The following is a 22635-nucleotide window of genomic DNA, read 5'->3' as shown; positions in this document are numbered from 1 at the left end:
AGGGGGAACGGGAGGAGGGAGGGGGAATGAGGAGGGGCGGGGCCGCGCAGGTCCCACCCCCACGCCAGCGCACGCAAGGTGCGCGCGCACTCTCAGATCGCTACTCGCCCGGCTGGGTCGGGCGCGCAGGCGCAGTGAGGAGGCCGCGTGGGGGGAGCAGGCGGCGCTGGGCCAAGGAGGCCCGCGGCGGGATATTCCCGGCGGCGAGCGCGGTATGGCTGGGTGGCCGGGGGGAATGGGCGTCACGCTCCTTTTTCTCCGCTCTCTTTCTTCCCGGCAGTAGGGAAGGCGCAGTCCCCGGGGTGGGTGGGGAGAAGCTGGAGTGGGAGGTTAGTGGGCCCCTTGGGGGCAGAGGGGCGGCCCCTGATCCCGACCCTCCCCTCCCAGCCCCCAGGGGCGGCGGGGAACCCCGAGACCCCCGCCTGCACTCACCTGCCTTCCCAGGGTACTGGGGCCGGCCTGGGGGTGGGGGTGGACTGCGGTCCAGCCTTTGCGAGGTGGCCTCAGCCGGTCGCCCTGCCGTGGCTCCTCGAGTTTGTCAACTTCTGTCGTCTTTTCTGTTTCCTAGCCTGGGTCTTCAGATGACTTTGTGACTTGTTTGCCAGGAGCTTCTGTGGTGTGGAGAATGAGTCCACTGCTTTCACTGTCATGCCAATAGTGGCTCCCTTGGCTCCAGGGGGTTCCCAGGTTTCTCATTTCACCAGAGGCTGCATCAGCCATGGACTAAGACTGGAAAGATGAAGAGAGAGGGAAAGAGAGGGACAGACGTGTATGCATACTTCTGTGTAGCACCCACAGAGATCACAAAGGCACGCAGAGTACCAACTTGTTCATTGAATTTAGGGTTCCTGGAAGGCTCTCTTCTTCAGGTTTGAAGGGGGTTGGTCTGGGGACAAAAAGGAAGTAGTGGGCCCTAATGAACTTTGCCATCCTAAGAGATTGGATGGACTGAATTTATAAATAGGTTAACAAAAGAGCATGTGGATGGAGAACCTTTGGGTTACTTAGGAAAAGCTGGGATATTGGGAGCTACTTAAACCCTGGCTGCTGGACAGAGAAAGGGTACTGCCTACCTGGTTGTGTTTGGTTCTTGTGATTGGTCATTGTCTCTGCTGTCTGCTGGCTTTTTAAAGGGTTTATTAGTAGCTTGTGGAATGCAACTGTGAGGTTTGATTTATTGCAGTGCAAACTGAACTCCCATTCAAACTGAGTCCCATTGGATAGCTGGAATCCAGTTCAGTGGATCACGGCCATCATTAAAAAAAAAAAAAAAAAGACAACAGAGTGTGTTGTACTTAATAAGACCAAGTATTGTTTCTTGATGCTTGCTTCAGGTATACATATGTATGTGAATGTGTTAGGTGTTATACCATGTGAGTTTTTGGTGTATCACAGAAAACTTAGAAATGCATTGGGTCTTCCATATCCTCCTGTTTGCCTTCTTGCTTTCCTCAGTCTAAATGTTCAGTCATTTAAAATTGTATAGAAGGACTCAGCACACTAGGAACATACAGTAAAGAACAGGGGGTGTCTCTTTTTTTAGGGAGGTAGTGCCCAAGAAGAAAGATAGTTTACTCTTCACTCATGGAAGTACATGGAATTGAAGAACAAGTGTTTTTTTGGAGTGGGAAGTGGGTTGGCTTACTTAGAAAGGAGGATGGGGTGAAATTATTGTTGGTAGACTCCGTGGTGGGAAAAGTCGCAGTAGATTTGGATTCTGGGAGTTGTTTTGGGTTGGAACAAGCAGTTGAGGTGAACAGGGATCTGTCCTGTTTTTTTTTTGTATGTTTGTTTTGTTTTTACTTTTCTTAGATGGAATTGGCCATTCAACCCTTAGAGTTTCTTCGATGTATATTTCCTGTGGAACTTTTTTATATATTGTTTTGATTTTATGGTTGTAAAGCTGGTGTAATCCAATGCCAATAGCATTTATGATGGAAGTGGGACACTAAGGATCACTACAAGGTATTTCTTATGTAATACTATTTTTAATCTGAACATGTGGGGGATTCCTTGTATATTTCTGCCTGTGCCGGATTAAGATTACCACATATTAACAGACAGAAAGAAGAGAGAACTTTTCAAAAAGCCTGAAATAATAATTGAATCAAACACACTGTGAAATCCATGAAGAAACAGTGGGCAAAATATTTTGTTATTGCTTCTGAATATCAGGGATAAAAACCTTGGCATGGAGGTCATTTTTCAGGTGGTACTCTGCTGGGCACTGAATGGGATTAGACTCACCTGAACAGTTAGAGTCTTAGATGATGTAATAGTCCTTTTAAGCCTGTCTTGTCCCATTTTTGGGTTGGGGGACCCAACATAAAATGTCTGTGGGGGGGACTTGGAGCCCCCAAAAGTCTCTTTTTGAGGGTCTCAAAAATTAGGTTCCAAGTTAGCCTTTATTTTAGAGGCTGTTGGTTGGTTTTGGGTTGTAGCTCACCCTGATGCGATTGTACATGTGTATTAGCAGTGACAGCAGGTTTGTAAGAGAGGACTGATACAGAGTCCAACAGTGTTGCTGTGGGTCAGATAATATGCTTTTTTGTTAAGAAAGGCACCAGGCAGCTTATTTATTAGTGAAATACAACTCAGAGTGGGAAAGTCCCCTTGTCAGAACTTTCTAAAAATCATTTGTGTCTTTAGAAGAGGGAAGGAGCACTTGGCCACATCTACTTTAACATGTGAAAAACACTTTTAGGAGTGAGGGATCTTTATTTTTATGTATTTATTTTTAAGGTGGGAGAGAGTGAGTGAGAGAGAGCACGAGCAAGGGAAGGGGCAGAGAGGGAGGGAGAAGCAGACACCCTGCCGAGCAGGGAGCCCAAGTGGATGTGGGGGGAGTTGGGAGGGAACCTGGATCCTCCTGATCTTGACCTGAGCTGAAGGCAGAGCTTAAATGACCAAGCTACCAGGTTTCCCTGGAGTGAGGGATCTTTAAAGAGTGAGGGTATATCTTTAAAGATATACCCATGGGGCTACCCTGAGAATCAGGGAGTGAGGCTCTTCTTCCTGGTCAATATCTGGGAAACAAACTGTTTATGCTGCAGACCTAGTCCCTACTGGTTAGTTCAGGGAGGGATTCCCCACTTGAAGACAACCCCTTTTATGAGGGAAGCCAGAGCACTTTCATTTGCATGTCTCTTTGCTCTTCCCTTGGACCCCTGCTTGACAGAGAGTTGCTGAGGTCCTAAAGAATGGGGGTGGAAGAGATATGCTTTTCATCAGCAGAATCCAGGGGCTCTCCTAGGATTTTCCTTTTCTCTACTGCCCACCTGCCCAACTGCCATCTCCATAAACCTGGCTTCTTGCCAGTGGCCCAGTAGAGGTACTAATGGGAAGGAATTGTGTATGTGATTAAGTAGAAGTTAACTTTGCCTTATATAGTTTTTCTGAGTTTGACCATGCAAAGATTGCTACAGACTTATTTCCCGCACTGGGGTTGTTGGCACACCTGTGAGGTAGGGATGGAGGGGAAGCAAAGCTAGAATAGATACAATCCACACATTGAAAAACCTATTTGAGTAATTGAAAATTGGCATTGTATATTAAAGAATTACTATTTAAAATATTTTGTAACAAGGTGGAGCATAAGGTAAATAAACAAGCATGGGACAAGAACCCTGGAAACATTTTATTTTTGTGAATCAAATTGAGAAATAGAGTCCTCACTGGTAACCTTGGTAGAAAGAGCCCACTGTGTTGTGCTGGGATGCTTTGCTTATTGATAGTGATGCTGTGAAAACTGACACTTTGGCAGATGAATCAGATCAGTTTCAGCTTTGGTCCTAGGCTGGCCTGGGTATAGTGCAGATATTTATTGGAAATACACAGGCACCTGGGTGGCTCAGTCATTTAACCGTCGGACTCTTGGTTTTGGCTCTCGGTCATGGTCTCAGGATCCTGGGTTTGAGCCCCATATGGGGCTCCCAGCTCAACGGGGGAGGGGGTCCTGGCTTGAGATTCTCTCCCTCTGCCCCTTCTCCTCCCTTGCACATGCACACTCTCAACATCCAAAAAAAAAAAAAAAAAAAAAAAACCTTTCTATGTGGGTGGGGGATTGGTTAGGTGGGTATTAAAGAAGGCACTTGTGGGACGCCTGGGTGGCTCAGTTGGTTAAGCTGCTGCCTTCAGCTCAGGTCATGATCCCAGGGTCCTGGGATCGAGTCCCACATCGGGCTCCTTACTCAGTGGGGAGCCTGCTTCTCTCTCTGCCTCTGCCTGCCACTCTGCCTGCTTGTGTTCTCCCTCTCTCTCTCTCTGGCAAATAAATAAATAAAATCTTTAAAAAAAAAAAATAAAGAAGGCACTTGTGATCAGCACTGGGGGTTGTATGTAGGTGATGAATCACTGAATTCTACTCCAGAAACCTATATTGCCCTGTATGTTAACTAAGTAAAATTTAATTTGGAAGGTAAAAAAAAAAGCTTTTTAATTCCTGAGTTTTAAGGTTCGACAGAGGAGAAAGAGAGCTTACCCTCCGTGTGGCATATTTGTTTCTGTGAAGTTTATTGTGGTTAAAGGTGCCCTCTTAGCTGTGTAGGGTGCAATAGAAACAGACCAACAACAGGTTGGTTAACGTTTTGGACTTCACTTCTTAATCTGCAAAATGGTGTTTTCTTGAGCCCCCAGAACTATTCAAAACCCTTAGCAGATTCAGCCCCTTGTAGACTTGTTGCTGTTTGTTATTTTTCTGGAGGTTTCTGTTGGGTGCTCATGAAAAGAGTCGTCCAGGGGTGCCTGGCGGGCTCAGTCAGTAGAGCATGCAACTCTTAATCTTGCGGTTGTGAGTTTGAGCCCCACTTTGGGTGTAGACATTACTTAAAAATAAAATCTTGGGGCGCCTGGGTGGCTTAGTTGGCTAAGGGTCTGCCTTCAGCTCAGGTCATGATCCCAGGGCTGTGGGATGGAGCCCTACCTTGGGCTCTCTGCTCAGCAGGAAGCCTGCTTCTCCCTCTCCCACTCCCCCTCTTGTATTTCCTCTCTCGCTGTGTCTCTTTGTCAAATAAATAAAGTCTTAAAAAATAAATGAATAAAATCTTAAAGAAAAAAAAGGAAGGGAGTCATCCAACAAAATGATCTATGAAAGTACTTCAAGAATTGTAACATGTTCTATTTGTGTGAGGTTAAAAAAAAATCCTAAAACTTCCTAAAAGAGACTAATTGTACAACAAAACAATAATGAGGTTTTTTTTTTTTTTTATGTTATTTATTTTTTTGACTGAGAGACTGTGAGAGGGAATCAACCAGGGGGAGCAGGAGAGGGAGAAGCAGGCTTCCCACCGAGCAGGGAGCCCAATGCAGAGCTCAATCCAAGGACCCTGAGATCATGACCCGAGCTGAGGGCCAGTGCCCAAGGACTGAGCCACCCAGGTGCCCTCAGTAATGAGTTTTTAAGCAGCAAATAAGAGTACTTATTGGTACAGAAAGATTGGGGCAACACCTGCAGGGGATGGAAAGGGCTGTGTCTGCATGATAGGGCAGAGGGTCAGGGAGTGCCTTTTTTGATTCCTGGAAGTTGGTAGGCTTGTTTTTCCCTCCTTTGATTAAGGACACTTGTATCCTTACCTTAGGTGTTTTTCCTTTTTGTGATTCGGCCCTGCATTTGTATGGCATTTCTTTTCAGTTATTGACAATGTCCTTTGAACATGCCTCTGTGATTGTACTGAACTTTTGATTTTTTTTTTTTTTTTTTGTTTGTTTGTTTCTTTGGAGCCCATCCTCTTGAGAGGCTTTTTTTTTTTTCTTAAAGATTTTATTTATTTATTTGACAGACAGAGATTACAAGTAAGCAGAGAGAGAGGAGGAAGCAGGCTCCCTGCTGAGCAGAGAGCCCGATGTGGGGCTCGATCCCAGGACGCTGGGATCATGACCTGAGCCGAAGGCAGAGGCTTTAACCCACTGAGCCACCCAGGCGCCCCTTGAGAGGCCTTTAAAAATGTACATGACAGATAAATAAATAAAATCTTTAAAAAAAAAGAAAAAAGAAAAAAGGGGGCGCCTTGGTGGCTCAGTGGGTTAAGCCGCTGCCTTCGGCTCGGGTCATGATCTCGGGGTCCTGGGATCGAGCCCCGCCTTGGGCTCTCTGCTCAGCAGGGGGCCTGCTTCCTCCTCTCTCTCTCTCTCTCTCTCTCTGCCTACTTGTGATCTCTCTCTGTCGGATAAATAAATAAAATCTTTAAAAATGTACATGACATGTCAGGCACTTAAAGATGGAGACAATGAATCCACAAACAATGAATCCACATAAGGTGGAAACAATGAATACACGCAGGAAGTATGCCATTTTGCTGATCCTTGCTCAAGTAGTACATTTCTGCTTTGTACAGAGCAGTAGAGATATAGACTGTCTGCTTTTCCAGCTCCGTCTCTGTGTATTAAAATTCATTAAACATGAGTTCCCTGTATCTAGGAGGCTTCCTTAAGTTACTAAGAGCCTGAAAGACCACCAGCCCCCAGCATGGAGCCTCTCTGGAGCTGGGGCATGAATTGTAATTGCAGGTCGAATTGTATTCATTTAACAGATACTTAGTAAACTCCATTCGTGTGCATTGTGCTGAGTCCTCTGAGTGTGCAGCACTGAGCCGAGCAGGCCTGGTCCCTGCTGTCACCTAGTGTATTTCCCGTGGGACCTGTAAGGTGGGACCTTCCAGTGGGACCTGTTAAGTGTCAAGTAAAACATTCATCTGTGTGTCCCTGTAACTTAAAGCCCTCCCTGGCCAAAACGGAAGGGATATCTTAAATCTAAACCAGGTTGGAAAGTGAGCACAATTCTTGGATTGTGTTAAGTAATCTCTTTCATTCCCTCCCTCCCTCCTGCTTCTCTTGCTTCCCCTTCCCCCTCTCCGGAGAGGTTGTGATTCATACTCTAAACCTGAAGGGCAGTACTTGGTGCCTACCGGGAAGTGGCATGAAAAGCCATCTCTGGCACTGTAGTCTCCAGAATACCTGGCCTCTGAGTGAGAGTGTTGTGGAGGAGGAAATATCATGGGGGTTAGTTTCCTGTGCAAACACAAGACTCAGAATGACATTGCTTGTGAAACCAAGCATTATATATAGATGCTCTGAAGTGAATCAGGGCCTGTGTCTGCTGATGGATTTATGCTGGGAAATAACATCAAGGTCAGTCGGAGTTGCTTTGAAGTAAATTGCTGCCTCCATTCCTCTGGCCCAATCCAAACCAGTTATTTCGTGGTGGGATAAGGTGCTTTTCCACAGTGGGCATTGTAGGCACCAGGCGCAGGAGATCATTCTAGGGGCTTGTAAACATGGCAGGGGCTAATCCTCCTCGCAATACTGTTACCACGATTCTCCTAAAGTATGTTTGCATGTGATGTCCTGGTTCCTGATAACAGAGATAAGAGCTCAGCAGGTTCCGGCTTTCCTTCTGTGTAGAGCCATGAGTGAGGGGAATCTTTTTCTGTTGACTGTCGCATTTATTTTATTCAACAAATTTTCTTTGCATTCCTACTCTGTCAGGAACTGCTGGGATGGGAATGGAGGGGACCACAGATTTTTTGTTGTTGTTGTTTTACGAAAGAAGGACATGGGGCACCTCGGTGGCTCAGTTGGTTAAGCATCTGTCTTCGGCTCAGGTCATGATCCCAGCATCTTGGGATCAACCCCTCCCCCTGCCCCCCACATTGAGCTCCTTGCTGTGTGGGAAGCCCGCTTCTCCCTCTGCCTGCTGCTCCCCCTGCTTGTGCTTGTTCACTCTCTCTGTCAAACAAATAAATAAAATCTTAAAAAAAAAAAAAGGCACATTTATACAGTAAGTGAATATATTTGGTTTTTCTGTGCTTTCATGTTCATGGGAATGCTTATTGCTGTCCATTTGATGTCTTAAGTCCTTTGGGTGTGGAGGTCACTATCAGATCCACTAAGGAGCTAGTGAAAAGTCTGGATTGGACCTTGTCTTGTGAAAATGGTAGTAGCCCTGGAGAAGTGAGTGTATTGCTCCTGTATCTGAAGGTAGTACACAGAATCCTCATGATCTGAGTCTCTATGATCCCTGAATCCCAGTGTGAGATCAGGTGCCAGGTTACCAAGACCTCTGGCTCCTGAGTTTTGGCAAATGAGTAGCAAGAATTAGGATGTTAAGGGTTATCAGCCTTATATGAAAAAAAGTATCCAAATGTATGCAGTTGACTGGGTTTGGATAGTGAACATTGGAGCTGTGAGAGTTCCTCTGGCCCGGATCCCCAGATGTCTTCAGTGTGCAGGTGGTATAACTGTAGTTTTACACAAGGCTTCCTGGGGGAGATGGCGTTTGGCGTCGTTTAGATTTAGCTGGGTGGAGACGGGCATAGGTTGTGGGGGTGGATTGTGAACAAGGCACGGAGAAGAGGTCTGGGTTTGGGTTTGTGCCCAGGCTGCCCAGCAGATTTTAGAGAGGTGCCTTGAATTGTGGGTTTGTTGTACCCAAGTCGGGAAAGTTCTGGGAAGCACCCAGCACTTCAGCAGTCCTTGGCTAACGGAAGTGTTATTGAGGAAGAGGTGCAGCGTGGAGAGGCAGGGTGTTGCCGTTCTGGGAGAGAGAATGTGGGTGGGTGGTGCTGGGCTAATCTTGAGGGTTCTGTGGAGGAGCTGAGGAGCCTCTTTTCTCCCTGGGAATGAGAACAAGGGCCCACCAGCGTCAGATGGGAAAGCTTGGCTGAGATTGGAGGTCACTGTAGCCTGGGTGAGACAGACTGATTTTCACACGCCCCCCCCCCTTTTTTTCTTTCTAAGGGCGATCTTTAGTTATTGCTCCGAGCATGGAGCTCTTCTTGCCACCTACACTACACATTGTGCTCAAAACTTAAATCGGATTAAAGTGAGTAATTTTCACCTGGTGTTTATACATTTTGGTTGACTCAGCAAGTGTTGAGTTAGGCATGAGAAAAATGTGCCTGTGATTATCAGTGATGGAACAAGGATGATTTCACAGTTGGAAAAATATTAATATTTAAAGTTAAACTGTGTTAGCTGTTGAGTAAGCACATGGGTTCAGGAAGCTGAGTACTGGGGTACAAATTTCAACTTTGTCACTCTTGGCTGTGTGACCGTGGGTGAATTCTCTAACCTCACTGATTAGAAAGTTACTCCTCGTGTGTAAAATGAGGCTAATACTAATGCCTGGTTCCTAGAGGTTTTTGTGAGGCTTAAATGAGATGGTAACGTAAGGTACTTAGTCTAGTGCCAGATGTGTTACAACTCTTGAGCTAAATTTTCATAAAGAAAACAGAAGCAGACTAGGTGACCCATGAAGCTGCTTCTCACCCTCAGCCCCCTGTGTGACATGAGCTTTGAATGGCAGAGTGAACCTGTAAGGTGCGGGGGGAGACCTTTGGGCTGAAGCTGGGCCCAGTTTTGGTTCTGGGTCTGCCCCAGTTTTGGTTTTGTGGCTAGCCATGGTTCACACAAGTCACGTCATCTCTCTATATCTCTGTTTCTTCATCTGTGAGACAAGATGGGATGGGATGGGTGACAATGATGGCAACGGAGATAGCCAGTAGGTACTGTGTGCCAGGCACTGTGTTCCGTGCTTTGCTCAGTTTATCCTGTGACCAGCTGTGAGTAGGTGTTGCAGATGGGGAAACCGAAGCTCAGAGTTCTTTGTCCAGGGTCACCTAGCTAGCTATAAAGGTAAAGCTGGCCTCATCTGATAGTCTTTGATTCAATGTGTCAGGTGTTAATAGTTCTAGAAGTTCACTGCCTTCTTTTGCATTTAACTTTCTGATTAATTTTGGCCAGTGCTTTCTGGGTTGTCTTAAGAAAAAGACTGGAGAGGGGCGCCTGGGTGGCTCAGTGGGTTAAAGCCTCTGCCTTCAACTCAGGTCATGATCTTAGGGTCCTGGGATCAAGCCCCACATCGGGCTCTCTGCTCAGCAGGGAGCTTGCTTCCTCCCCTCTCTCTCTGCCTGCCTCTCTGCCTACTTGTGATCTGTCAAATAAATAAATAGAATCTTAAGAAAAAAAAAAAGAAAAGAAAAAGACTGGAGACTAAGCTTGTGGTTTGACTCTAAATTGTAGTTAATAAGCATTTCTGGAGTGTCTGCATATTTCTTTGGAAGTAAATAATGGCTCCCCCTCCCACTCTTATTAAGTAAAATCTTATCTAAGGTGCTTTGAACTTAGGTGAAGGAAGACTGTGTGTGAATACTGCCGTGGTAGAGGCCTTTCTCAGCAGATTTCTCTATGAGGCCCTCTGCAGCCAAACATTTGGATAGAGCAGGCGTGTCTTGCCACTGGAATTGCCAGCTGGTTGTAGGGTTTTCTTCAACATGCCCCTAACTGATGCCTGGGAGTTGTAGGCCACTGGGCTTGCTGGATGTGTTGGTGCTTGGGAGACACAGGGTTGGCGTTCTGCAAGTTGGAGGCCCTGGTGTTGGGTCACTGTTTGCCCTTTTAGTTCCAACTTGCCCTCCTAAATTCCACTTTCAGCTGAAGTGTGGGGCACGTAGTTTTTCCATGTTCTATTGTTGTTTGGGAGACTGACCCAAGTGGAGGCTTTGGTCATTGACTTAGTGGGAGTATCTTTTGGTTCTACTTGGCTAGCCCTGAGGTACCCAGGCATTCTGGCTCTTACATTTGGGGAAAGGTGACACGGTGACACAACAATGCAGCCGATGCTCAAGTAGTCTACCTGCGGGGGGCAGGGGTAAAAGCTCGGGTTTCAGGAGGCACATGAGTGTTAGCAGCAGCACTAGATTGTAAGCTTTCCTCTGTGGAGGACTTGGGGAGGGGTCACTGTGTATATCCCAGGATTCCTGCTTTCTTCCTGCCTGTGGAAGTGATGTAACCAGGAAGGCATCCTCCCTGCTATTGTATTGTAGTAAGAACTGCTCTGGGCCGTTCCAGCTCTCTGACCCCAGGTAGAATATGAATCAGCAGAACTGTAACTGGAGTTCCATCTGATCATGTGCTTATCTTTTAACCACTAAGATTTATATTTAGTGACTAATGATCTTCTGCTAGAAGTACCATCTCCCACACAAGTCCCCGGCAGGCTGGCTCTGAGTAAGGACGCTGACTTAGAAATAAACCCATTCCCCCTCTTTTCCTGCAGGATTTGCCATGCCTTTCTGTGCTGGGCTCTGGGGCCTCTTCACCCATGCAAGCAGAACACTCAGCCAGCGCAGTTTCAGGTAATTTTCCCATTCAGTTTTTTTTTTTTTTTTTAAGATTTTATTTATTTATTTGACAGAGAGAAATCACAAGTAGATGGAGAGGCAGGCAGAGAGAGAGAGAGAAGCAGGCTCTCCGCTGAGCAGAGAGCCCGATGCGGGACTCGATCCCAGGACTCTGAGATCATGACCTGAGCCGAAGGCAGCGGCTTAACCCACTGAGCCACCCAGGCGCCCCTCCCATTCAGTTCTTAAAGCTTTGTCTCTGAGTAAGCCTACCATCAGGGTTGGGTATTATGTGACTAGAAAGGGAGCGGGAACTCAGAGGAGTGGGAACTCAGAGGAGTGGGCTTGGCTTCTGGGAAAGCTAAACAGGCCAGAGCAGCTGGGGTTTGGTTGTGGTGGGTAAGAGGATTGGTAAGGATGTGACCTTGCTGTTGGAGGTAGGGTAGGGAATGGCTCAAAGTAGAGGAAACTTCGGTTCTTGCCAGATTCTTGTAGTGACTCCCAACATCTCTCGACGCTGTCATGCCCCCAGTGCATGAAAACCTCTTTTAAAAACGGAATCTTGTTTTAAAATGTTACATGCATATTACCAAAACTCAGGCATGATAGAAGTATGACAGCCTCCCCTCCTTTTAGATGCTAAGCCAGGACACAGAGCATGGGTACCTTATTGTTGGCAAACATGCCTCCTGGCCCCATTCGTGCACTCCCTGGCGTTTACTGAGCACTGCGCCTAGGGTTGGTCATAGATGAATAAGAATTGCTTCCTGTCCTCAAAGAGTCTTCACAGTTGGCCACAGGAGCAAACTTGGAAACAAATAAATCTGAGGAAATGTGACCAGTATAATAATAGAGGTTTGTACGGTGCTTTGGATGGCCTGAGACAGGAGCTGCTGATGGAGGAGGAGGAAGGGAGAACAGAGGCAGCCTTCCCAGAAGGGAAGTGGGAGCAGGCCCCGTCCAGGCCTCCAGGGAGGGCTGAGAGGCGTGGTGTGCCTGAAGGGCACAGATCACTCTGACCCGCTCTGTGGTCAGTGATAAGAGATTGTGACCCTCAGATGGCAGGTAAATGGAGGCGAGGTTGTCAACAGTGTAGACAGTGGAGACCACTGAACAGTTCTAAGGGGAGTGGTCTCAGTTTTATGTTCTTTTTTTTGACAGAGACAGGGAGAGAGAACACTAGCACAGGGAGTGGGAGAGGGAGAAGCAGGCTTCTGCTGAGCAGAGAGCCTGATGCAGGGCTCAATCCCAGGATTCTGGGATCATGACCTGAGCTGAAGACAGATGCTTAACGACTAAGCCACCCAGGTGCCCCTCAGTTTTATGTTCTAAAAGAGAGCTCTTGGCTGGCAACATGAGGCACACGGAACCAGTTTGGACACTAACAGTCTTGGTGTAAGAGAGAAAGCTGCCAAACTGCGGAAGTGTTGGTGGCGGCAGGGAGAGGACTGAGGGGCCTCACAGGTAGTATCAATAGGATTTGGCAGCCAGGATGTTGATGGAGAGAGAGGGTTATGGCTTAGGAGCTGGAGAAGCCGTTAGCTAAGTAAGAAATGCAGCAGCACGGGGTGGTTTGCAAGGGGAGATGATGAGGTCAGTGTGGGATCTAGTGAGTGTGCAGTATCAGTGGGACATGTTGTGGGAAGCTTAGAGTGGAAAGGCAGGGCTAGAATAAAGGAGAGAAATGAGGCCGGAGATGGAATTTACTAGTTGGAAGCAAAGGGAATCAATAAAACTGCCCCAGAGTAGGTCTGTGGAATGGGAGCGGAGAGCCCAGGGTTACCCTGCAGAATGCTAGCACTTAAGGTGCTCACATCAGGAAAACAGAAATCCCTGTTATCAGATGCTTAATAATAGCTTATCTGCCTTTAATAGGTACACTTTATTTTTTAATTTGTTTTTTAAAGGATTTTATTTATTTGAGAGAGAATGTGAGAGGGGGGAGTGTCAGAGGGAGAAGCAGACTCCCTGCTGAGCAGGGAGCCTGATGTGGGTCTCTGTCCTGGGACTCTAGGATCCTGACCTGAGCCAAAGGCAGCTGCTTAACCAACTGAGCCACCCAGGCTCCCTAATAGGTACACTTAAAAAAAAAAAAAAAGTCCATTCTAGTGGGGAAAAATGCATTGAGACAAATGATCGTTACCTCAACTTTTTTCTGGTTTCTTCTTTTATGTCAGGAGACTCTCTTAGCAAACCTATTCATTCATATTGTCTGGTTCCCAGCAACACATTGATGGGAAATTTGGGAATCAGTATATTCTGGGGGAGCAGGTTTTACAGGCTAGGCAATGGATGAGGCCTAGCCCATAAAATAGTCCCTTAATGCTCAGAGTTCTTTTGGATACCAGAGGCTTTCAGTTAGGCTGCCATGAAGTTCCTTCTAACAGAAAATTGGGTTCCATTTAAAACCCCACCATGGGTGCCTTAGGGTCCTGAGATCAAGCCCCACATAGGGCTCTCTGCTCAGTGGGGAGCCTGCTTCTCCTTCTCTCTCTGCCTGCCTCTCTGCCTACTTGTGATCTCTCTGTCAAATAAATAATTAAAGTCTTTAAAACAAAAATAAAACAAAACCCTTCAAATCGAGATGTTGACTCAGCAGCAGGAACTTTTGACTGGGAGGAAACTGTCTTGGGCACAGAGAAGTCTTCACAAGCACCCAACTTTCTGTCAGGGCCTTGGGTTTTGCTCTGTTCAGTGCTTTGTTGCTAACGTGTGATCTCTCCCAGGCCTTGCCCTCAGAAGCCTCTGCACCCTGACCAGGAGAGATGCAGACCTCAGACTTTTTTTCTCTTTCCTCAGCACCACCGGGAGCCTCAGTGCAATTCAGAAGATGACGCGGGTCCGTGTGGTGGACAACAGTGCCCTGGGGAATACACCATACCATCGCCCTCCTCGTTGCATCCATGTCTATAACAAGAATGGGGTGGGCAAGGTGGGCGACCGGATACTACTGGCCATCAAGGGACAGAAGAAAAAGGCCCTCATTGTGGGGCATCGCATGCCCGGTCCCCCGATGACCCCTAGGTTTGACTCCAATAATGTGGTCCTCATCGAGGATAATGGGAACCCTGTGGGGACCCGAATTAAGACACCCATCCCCAGCAGCCTACGCCAAAGGGAAGGTGAATATTCCAAGGTGCTGGCCATTGCTCAGACCTTTGTGTGAGCAGGGCTCAGGCCCTTGGCTGCGGTAGGAATCATGGGAGGGAACCTGGGGCCTGTGGCTGGGGAATAGTGTCCGATGAAAAAATAAACCCTTTCATGTATGTTTCCTCCTGAACTTTTTGGGATGTGATCATGAGGTAGATGGCACTGAAGCAATTAAAAGGCAGCCGACTCTTGTCTGGTCATATCAATGGCATGAGGTAGCCTGTGAGCTCATCCAGGATTATCAAGCTCTGGAAAATGGAGGTACAAACCAAATGCCAGTTCATAAATGTGATGTTGGACTCTGTCACTTTCTAACCATGCGAGCTTTTTTATTTTTTATTTTAATTACTTGCCATTCAGAGTATCCTCTTTCTGTGTCAGAGGGATTGAGATATTAAATGGGTATGAAGATTACAGGTTAGCATGAACAAGGGCAGAGGGATTCATTTCATTTGGCGGAACATTGCCTTCCGGCTCCTCTGGAGCCCAGGCAGTGATCCTTTCTCTGCTGTGAAGTACTCTCTCATAGGGACCAGAACACTCCTGTGTGTTCAGCAGTGGAAAGCTGCTTCCCTGGACTGCTGGGGGAATGGGTTAGCCTTTCTCTTTTGCAGATGACCTGATCTTGGGCCTGTGCAGGTGAGTCCATTTATTTGTCGATCTGGGGGAGACCTGGGGGCTCCCGTAGTTCCTTTAATGAGATCACATCAACTCATTTATAAATCCTTTATTCATTGGGGTGCCTGGGTGGCTCAGTGGGTTAAGCCTCTGTGTTTGGCTCAGGTCAGTTCTTAGGGTCCTAGGATCAAGCCCCACATCAGGCGCTCTGCTCAGCAGGGAGCCTGCTTCCCCCCCTCTCTCTGCCTGCCTCTCTGCCTACTTGTGATCTCTCTCTTTGTCAAATAAATAAATAAATAATCTTTTTAAAAAAAATCTTTTATTCATTCAGAATATCCTGTGTATGTTCCAGTGGCCTCTGAGAGGCAGAGTAGCATAATGAACATAGGCTCTGTAGTCAGACTGCCTGGGTTTGAATCCTGATTCCCACCACTTACCACTTACTGACTTTGGGCAAGTTTTTTAACTTCTCTGTCCCTCTGGTTCCTCCTCTGTAAAATGGGGATATAATAATGACACTACTTGGTAGGAATGAAGCTTAGTATCTCTCAGCACCTGGCAGTAATAAGCACTCAGGAGGTATTAGCTAATTTCTGTTACTACTCTGCATGCGCCAGCCCCGAACAATAGTGGAGAATGCAAGTATATAAGGTCCTTGTCCTCTTGGAGCTTATAGTGTTCCCAGGGAAAATCAACTCAGATTGCCCAAGTACTCAGATGCATGTCTTCAAGTGGGAAAGTGCCTGTGATAGCAGGATTAGACTTTTTTCCTGAGGGATTGGAGGCAGCTTCTTCCAGAAAGGGTTGCATTGGCTGCTTTCTGAGGAATGAATAGAAGTGACAGAGCATACTGGTGACCTGGGGCTGGGGAGGAGTATAGACCGGAAAGCAGAAGAGGGAAAATGTAAGGGTGTTGGAAATGTTCTCAATCTAGATCTAGGCGGGAGTTATGGGAGTATTAAATCTGTAAAGAATTATTGAGCTGTACACCTGAGTGCTCTCTGTGTACCTTATACCTTAGCAAAAATAAATGGATAGGCATTAGTTAGGCAAGAGAGGAGGGCAAAATATTCCAGGCAGAGGGAAGGGCATGTGCAAAAACCCTGTGGCAGCAGTGAATGGGATATATCCCAGGGACTTGAAGAAGCCAGTGTGGCTGGAGCAGGGTGAGTGAGCTGGAGCATGGTGTGGGATGAGGGGAGGAGAGAAGCAGGGCCAGGCTGTGCAGGGTCTTGTAAGCCCCAGGCAGCTTTCCTAGTCTTGAGGGCATTGACATGCTATTGTCGGGTATTTGGCATGTGGGGTAGAGGTGGTGGGAGAGGACATCTGTTTAGATTTGCTCTGTGGACAGAGGCCAAGGGAGGCCAGAATGGGTAGCATAGGCTTTGCAGCAGACCCTGTGAAGATGAGGACGAGTTGGATGGGGGTGGTGGTGAGGGAGGGGAGTAGAAGCCTTTAGGAGGCGCAGTTCCCTGGGCTTCGTGGTGCATTTAGATGGTGGGGAAGGCCAGGAATGGGTCCCAAGTTTCTGGCTTCCGTGCATGGATGGTTGGTCCTACCAGGCATCGAGGGGGTAGGGCCCTAGGAGAGGTCTGGGTGGGGCAGGGAGCAGTTGAGAGCCTCTGGATGGGGGTGCCTTTGAGACTTCCAAGAGGTATCAAGTAGGTAGCTGGCTGCAAATGATCTCATAATTGGAGTAGCATTTAGTATCTGTTTTGAAAGTATTTATGTATCTGTCTCTTTTTGGGTCCCTCCTAGCCCTTAGATTTGGTAGGCACTGGTCCGCGTTTTAGATGAGGACGTGAGTTTCCAAGGTAATAGAATTTCATGGGGTCTTAAAACTAATAGGTGGTAAAGCTGGCCTTGAAGTCAGATCCTGGGACTTAAAACCAAGGGTTCTTCCCACAACATTATGGGGTCTGTCTTTCGAGGTTGATGAGTCCTCTCCACCTTGAATTGATTGTCTAGCTGTGATTGTAGAAGAGAATTTGAGTTTCCTGAAGTCGGTGGGTACCCTCCCAGGGCCTGTTGCCTGCTAAGTCCTGGCTGCAAGGAAGCGAGGGCTAGTAGTTTTCTTTCTTCCCGGTTGAGGCGGGTGCTGCTCCCCCCACTCCAGGTTCATCTGCCTAAGCTTGAGTCAAGAGAACCTGGGTGCTTCAGGAGCTAAAGTCCTTCTCCATCTGGCCCTCTGGAAGGGCTGCTAGAGTCTGTGGCTGGCCCACTCTGCTGCAGCAGCTGACTGTGGCTGAGGAGGAGGACTCCCATCCATACCAGGATCTCCTTTGTCAGTGGTGAGTGTCTCTCCGGCTGCAGTGGCTGGTACTTAGCAAGCTCCTCGTTTCTCAGCTTTCCAGGCTGCTTCCCGAAGGTTCAGGGGGGAAGAGACCCTTGTCCTGGAAAGGAAGGCACAATTGTGATTCTCAGCCAGGCACCACCTGCTCAAGGGCTGGGCCTTTGCTCTTTCCTGACCTGCCCCTTGCATCTTGGGTCACTTGCCTTCTGGGGTCAGGCTCACTCCTTCCTGTGCCTTGAGTTAGCATACAGCGTGCGGATCCTTTCAGGAGCGTGTGGGGTCATGCCTCTCTGCCGCATTTTCTGAGCCACCCATGCCACTGAGGCTTACCCACGTCTTTCAAATGACTGTCCTCACTGTCCCCCCTCTGCTTCCGTGGGGTTAAACACCCCTCCCAAGGTGTTCTCTGCTGACCACTGGAAGGCTGTGGTTTCCACAAAGCCGAGTGGCTGGAGCCTGCTCTCCGTCTATGACGCAGGCCTTCCCAGCGCACAGCCCAGAATAGCCTCAGCTTTGCTGCTTTTCCAGCTGCCCTATCACTTTGCAAACTGGGATCTAATTTGCTGTCCACCCTCCCCACCCCAGTGTCACAACCAGTACCACTTTCTTTGCTCATGAAATATTTATAATCACAGATTATGTTTCCTTATGAGTCTAAGCTGGCTTTTGTTTTTTCCCTTCCGCACCCTTAAGAAGCTGCCCCTGACAGGTCAGAGTGCCATGTGTCTCTTGGTTTGTAGACTTCATCGCCATGTCTCCTGTGGTGTCCGGCTCTACCTGTAGCTTTGCTCTCTCTGCTTTGGCAGTGCCACAGAAATGTGGTGGAGGGGTTAGTAGGTCCATGGTTGTAGCTGGGAGGCCTGAGTGCCTGGTGGGCATGTGCTGCTGCCTAGTTGTGTTGGGCAAGCCACAGCCTCAGTGGAGTTGCACGGGGGCTCGGTGCTCAGGGGACCCAGCTGGTGCTGCAGGGGGGTTTGCTCTGGAGTAGTCCAGGCATGCTTCTGTCTGCAGCCCTTGCCCCAGCCGCTTTGAAGGATGTGCCCTTGGCTGCAGGTGGGGCTTGGCCAAAGAATGTGCAGAGATCATTCTGTTACCACCAACATTCTTGGAAGACAGGCTGAGCCCCTGTGCAGGGTGGCCTCTTCCTAGCTGAGAGGCAGGTCCCTCCTGAGACCCCAGCCCAGCCTGGCTCGAGCAAGGGCGGGCAGTGAGAGTCAGTACATCAGGAGGCAGAATTCATCTGAGGCCTGCCTCTTGTGTCTGAGGGGCAGGGAGGAGCCTGAGGGTGTACCTCCTGGTGGGGCCCATGGACTCAGGCCTTGCCTGGGCACAGGCTCCTTGGCTTCCCTGCTCCGTCCCCTCATTGCCTTCCTTGGCCTCTTCTTGTGCTCTCACATTCTTTCTCCACAGCTGAGAGTTCTTGGTTTTGAAGAAAATTGCAGGATACTGGAATCAAATGATGAGCTTAAATTCCAATCTGTCCTGGCAGCTGTTACGTCTTTCTTTCCTCTGATTTTGTAATTCAGTTTTTAACAGCAAGTTTTGGGACTCTGTTTTATTCTCTCCTACCTGGAGGATGGGTATAGATCACAGTTCAGTTCCCCTCAGCATTTTGGACACTCGCCCAAGTGTCTTCCCAGATGTTAGTCATGTTCCAAATTATTTGGACTTTCCGGGTTCACAGTGGTCCTGAATTTGCTTCTCAGTTTTCAGCATCAAGCGAATGTCTTTATGATGTTTTCTTTTTTTGTCTTTATGATTTTTTAAAGGCAGTCGTTTCCAGCCAGATTCAGGAATAGTGATACCTATTGTCATTTGCTTGATACTACGACAGGCTATCTCATAAGACAGACCACAAGCTTTTTTTTTTTTTTTAAGATTTTATTTATTTATTTGACAGAGAGAGAGAGAGAGAGCACAAGTAGGCAGAGAGGCAGGCAGAGAGAGAGGGGGAAAGCAGGCTCCCTGCTGAGCAGAGAACCTGATGCGGGGCTCAATCCCAGGACCCTGAGATGTGACCTGAGCCGAAGGCAGAGGCTTAACCCAGTGAACCACCTAGGTGTCCCCCCGCCCTTTTTTTTAAATGAAAGTGACCTTAAACATTTTGGGAATTTCACAAGAACTCTTAAATAATCGGGATACCCTTGGATATTATGAAACCGTGATTGGCAATTGGTTTTAGGACACATGTTTACCTGTCAAATAGAAGCAACTCTAGGCCAACTGGGACTGATGATCCAGTGTGGGATCAGAGCCGTCCTCCCTGCTTCCCACTCCTGCTCTGGGCTCCCTGGAGATTTGTAGCACTCCCAAAGGCAGGAGGGCCTCAGTGCTAGCACAAGAACAGGAGAGACAGAGACCTCTCCCCCATGCTGGCCTTTTCCAGGGACACTGCTCCAGGCCTGTGCCAGCCCATATCCACAGGCCAGTGCAGTGCCCTTCCTGTCCCCCATTGGCCCCGTTCATAGCTTCGGTAATGCCCTGGTTTGCTGCCAGCTCTGCTTAAAGGTTTACTGGTGAAGGAGAATGAAAACCTTGCTTGAAATGAGGTTTTGGGGTTGTCTGGGGATTTTGTGTCTCCAGGCTCGTCCCCCAAATATGAAAACAATTGAGAATTAGTTACTCAGTCCTCAGACTTTGCCACAGATGTTCTGTCCCACAGGCTTCCCTTTGTACTTAATTAAGTTGGGTTTTGGTAGGTAACTTGCAGAGACAGTCTTTATGTACCTGTCTTTTCTGCCTTTTGTTCCATGTAAAAGTTAATTTTAGTCTGACTACTCCCTTTATTTATAAGATCGTGTGTTTATGTTTTTAAAAAGCCTGATGCCAAAGTATTTAGGACTAAAGTGTCTTGATATTTGCAAAAGATTAATTGATGAATCTAAATGAGTATACGGCAATCATACTTTTTTTTTTTTTTTGAAGATCTTATTTATTTGAGAGAGACCGAGAGAGCAGACAGAGAGGGAGAAGCAGACTCCCCGCTGAGCAGAGAGCCTGATACAGGACTTGATCCCAGGACCCCAAGATCATGACCTGAGCTGAAGGCAGAGGCTTAACCAACTGAGTCACCCATGTGCCCCTCTTTTAGTTTATTTTAGGGTTGATGTTTTCAAAATAATGATAGGGATAGAAGAAATAAAAGGGAATTATTGCCTTTTTTTTCTTTTCTTTCTTTCTTTTTTTTTTTTTTAAATTCTGATGATCAGACCTGTGTTGGAAACGTGCTCCCATGCTCCCACTGGTCTGCACCCAGCCTGGGCCCCTGCGCCTGTGACTTGGTGCTGGCTGATGGGGACCAGACAGTTCAGACAGCAGGAGCTGGACCTGTTCGGTCCACTCGCTGTTGCCCACCCTCCGGCTTTTGGATGGGCCTTTCTCACTGCACTTCCCCTGCCCCATGGCCTGGGCTTGGTTTGTTTTCTTTCCTTTCTCCAGGAATGTGGTGGTAGTGTTTCTAGCTCTATACTATCATTTGGCACATAGTAGATATGCAGTGAGTATTCAATTAATTAATTTAATCTCGTGGTGAGTTGTTTTTTTTTTTTGAAGATTTTATTTATTTATTTGACAGAGGTCATAAGTAGGCAGAGAGGCAGCCAGAGAGAGAGAGGAAGGTAAGCAGGCTCCCTGCTGAGCAGAGAGCCCGATGCAGGGCTCGATCCCAGGACCCTGGGATCATGACCTGAGCCGAAGGCAGAGGCTTTTAACCCACTGAACCATCCAGGCACCCCATGAGTGTTTTTTTTAATTAAATTTTTTATTAACATATATTATTTGCTGCTATAATATATTATTTGCAGGGGTACAGGTCTGTGTCGTGGTGAGTGTTTAAAGGAAAGGAGAACTTTGTGCTTCCTAAGTAACTGCTGTTTGTTTGGTGGGTGCTTTGAGTTTTCCCTTCTGTGACATACAGCTGGGAGCATAGGGTGCCTTTCTCACAGGGCATGTCATATGTAACCCACCTATGGCCTGAGTTTATTTCAAAACAAAACTGATATGGTTGGACATGGGGGCTGAGGAGCTCTCCAGATTTTACAGATGAAAGAAGCAGATTCAGGATGAGAATCAGATTTGTTGGTTCCCAGTCTAGTTCTCTTCCTTGTATCTCAGCATCACTGAGCACCTCCTTTTACCCCTGAACTTAGAAATAGTGTGAATTTTCTGAAAACCACTTTGGGAAGGGGCCACACCTACCCCGTCTGCCAGGGCAGAAAGTCACAGAATGTGACTACGCTGGGCCCGGTGGGGTTTGGGGTGCCCTGGGGCTGGTTGGGGAGGACTGGGTGCTTGTGCTGCTGTGGGCTGAAACCTCCCCTCTGGACCCTGCATCCCGTCCCCCTCCTCCCGCCCAGGCCCCAGGGCTTCAGAGCCCACCACGCTGCCTTCTCCTCCTTCGTCTGAGCAGCAGGCCGCTTCCTCCCGGGGGCCCGCCTGAGTTGTGGACACCACCGCTGGCAGACCTCTGCCTCTGCGGAATACTTTGACTTTGCAGAGTGCTCTCACCTTTGTGGCCTTAGCCCTTGCCTACTGCTCAGGTGTCTTCCTGCCTTGGTGACAACATTGGGTAATAGGTCAGGCTGATGTCTTTATTTCATAGATAGTAAAACTGAGTGAGCACATGGTGGAATTGGGCCCAGTGTTCTTTTTCTGCTCCATGGGGCCCCTGCTGTGTTTCGTGTGCCCTTAGCATGGCAATTCTCACACCACTTTGTAAGCGGGCAGGCCCCTTGCCCTCAGGAGGGTCTTTCTGTTCCCTGTGGTCTCCCTGGTGCTCAGTAGGTACACAAAAAATATTGGCAGCTCCAAGATAGAAGTTTGAATTTTTTTCTTAATTTTAAGAAGAGGGAGAGCGAGTGGGGCAGAAGGGGCAGAGGGAGAGAATCTAAAGGAGACTTGGTACTGAGCAGGGAGCCTGATGTGGGGCTCAGTCCCAAGACCCTGAGATCACGACCTGAACTGAAATCAAGAGTTGGACTCTTAGCTGACGGAGCCACCCAGGTGGCCCCAAATTTGGATTCTTAATTTAGGAGTCTGTGTTTAGATGTTTAGCATAGGAGTGGGCAAAATTAAGACATTTACAGAGTATTTCTAAGGACCAGTGCTAGACTGGGTTGCATATCTCTGTGCAGATCCTTACCCATGGACTTAACCCGCACAGGTCAGATACCCAGTGTTCCTGCTCATGGGACGTCTGCCCGTGCTGAATCTAGACCCATAACCCTGTGAAACCAGAGTTCACGTTCGTGTCCAAAGTGTCAGTATGTGCTTTCTTGGAGAGAACCCATGATGAGTGTGGCTTTTGGCCATACCTTTAATATCTTTTGCCAGGATCAACCGGGATAAAAAAGGAGTCCTTAAAGAGAGAGAGAGAGAAAAAATGGAGCCCTTTACTGGAACTAACTTGCTTTCTTTTCCAAATAATAAAATACTCTTCCTCTTCCTAAACTTGGTTTC

General features: G+C 47.7%; 1 protein-coding gene across 3 annotated transcripts; it reads left to right on the top strand.

Annotated features, from left to right (window-relative positions):
• The first annotated feature begins 55 nt into the window (after window positions 1-55).
• On the top strand, window positions 56-14397 carry MRPL14 (mitochondrial ribosomal protein L14). Of its 3 annotated transcripts, none has more exons than XM_004739807.3 (3): window positions 56-212; window positions 11054-11132; window positions 13917-14397. In XM_004739807.3, exons 2-3 carry the CDS (start codon window positions 11062-11064, stop codon window positions 14281-14283), a joined length of 438 nt encoding a protein of 145 aa, XP_004739864.1. In that variant the 5' UTR covers window positions 56-212; window positions 11054-11061; the 3' UTR covers window positions 14284-14397. The 3 variants fall into 3 exon arrangements, with proteins under 3 accessions (XP_004739864.1, XP_044926949.1, XP_044926948.1); XM_045071014.1 differs by lacking the exon at window positions 56-212 and adding an exon at window positions 7102-7125; XM_045071013.1 differs by lacking the exon at window positions 56-212 and adding an exon at window positions 8602-8683.
• Window positions 14398-22635: the final 8238 nt, after the last annotated feature.

Source organism: Mustela putorius, unplaced genomic scaffold, assembly GCF_011764305.1.
Source record: "Mustela putorius furo isolate JIRA1106 unplaced genomic scaffold, ASM1176430v1.1 tig00003983_pilon_pilon_pilon, whole genome shotgun sequence".
Classification (NCBI taxonomy): Eukaryota; Metazoa; Chordata; class Mammalia; order Carnivora; family Mustelidae; genus Mustela; species Mustela putorius.
This window is presented reverse-complemented; position numbering and strand designations above follow the sequence as displayed.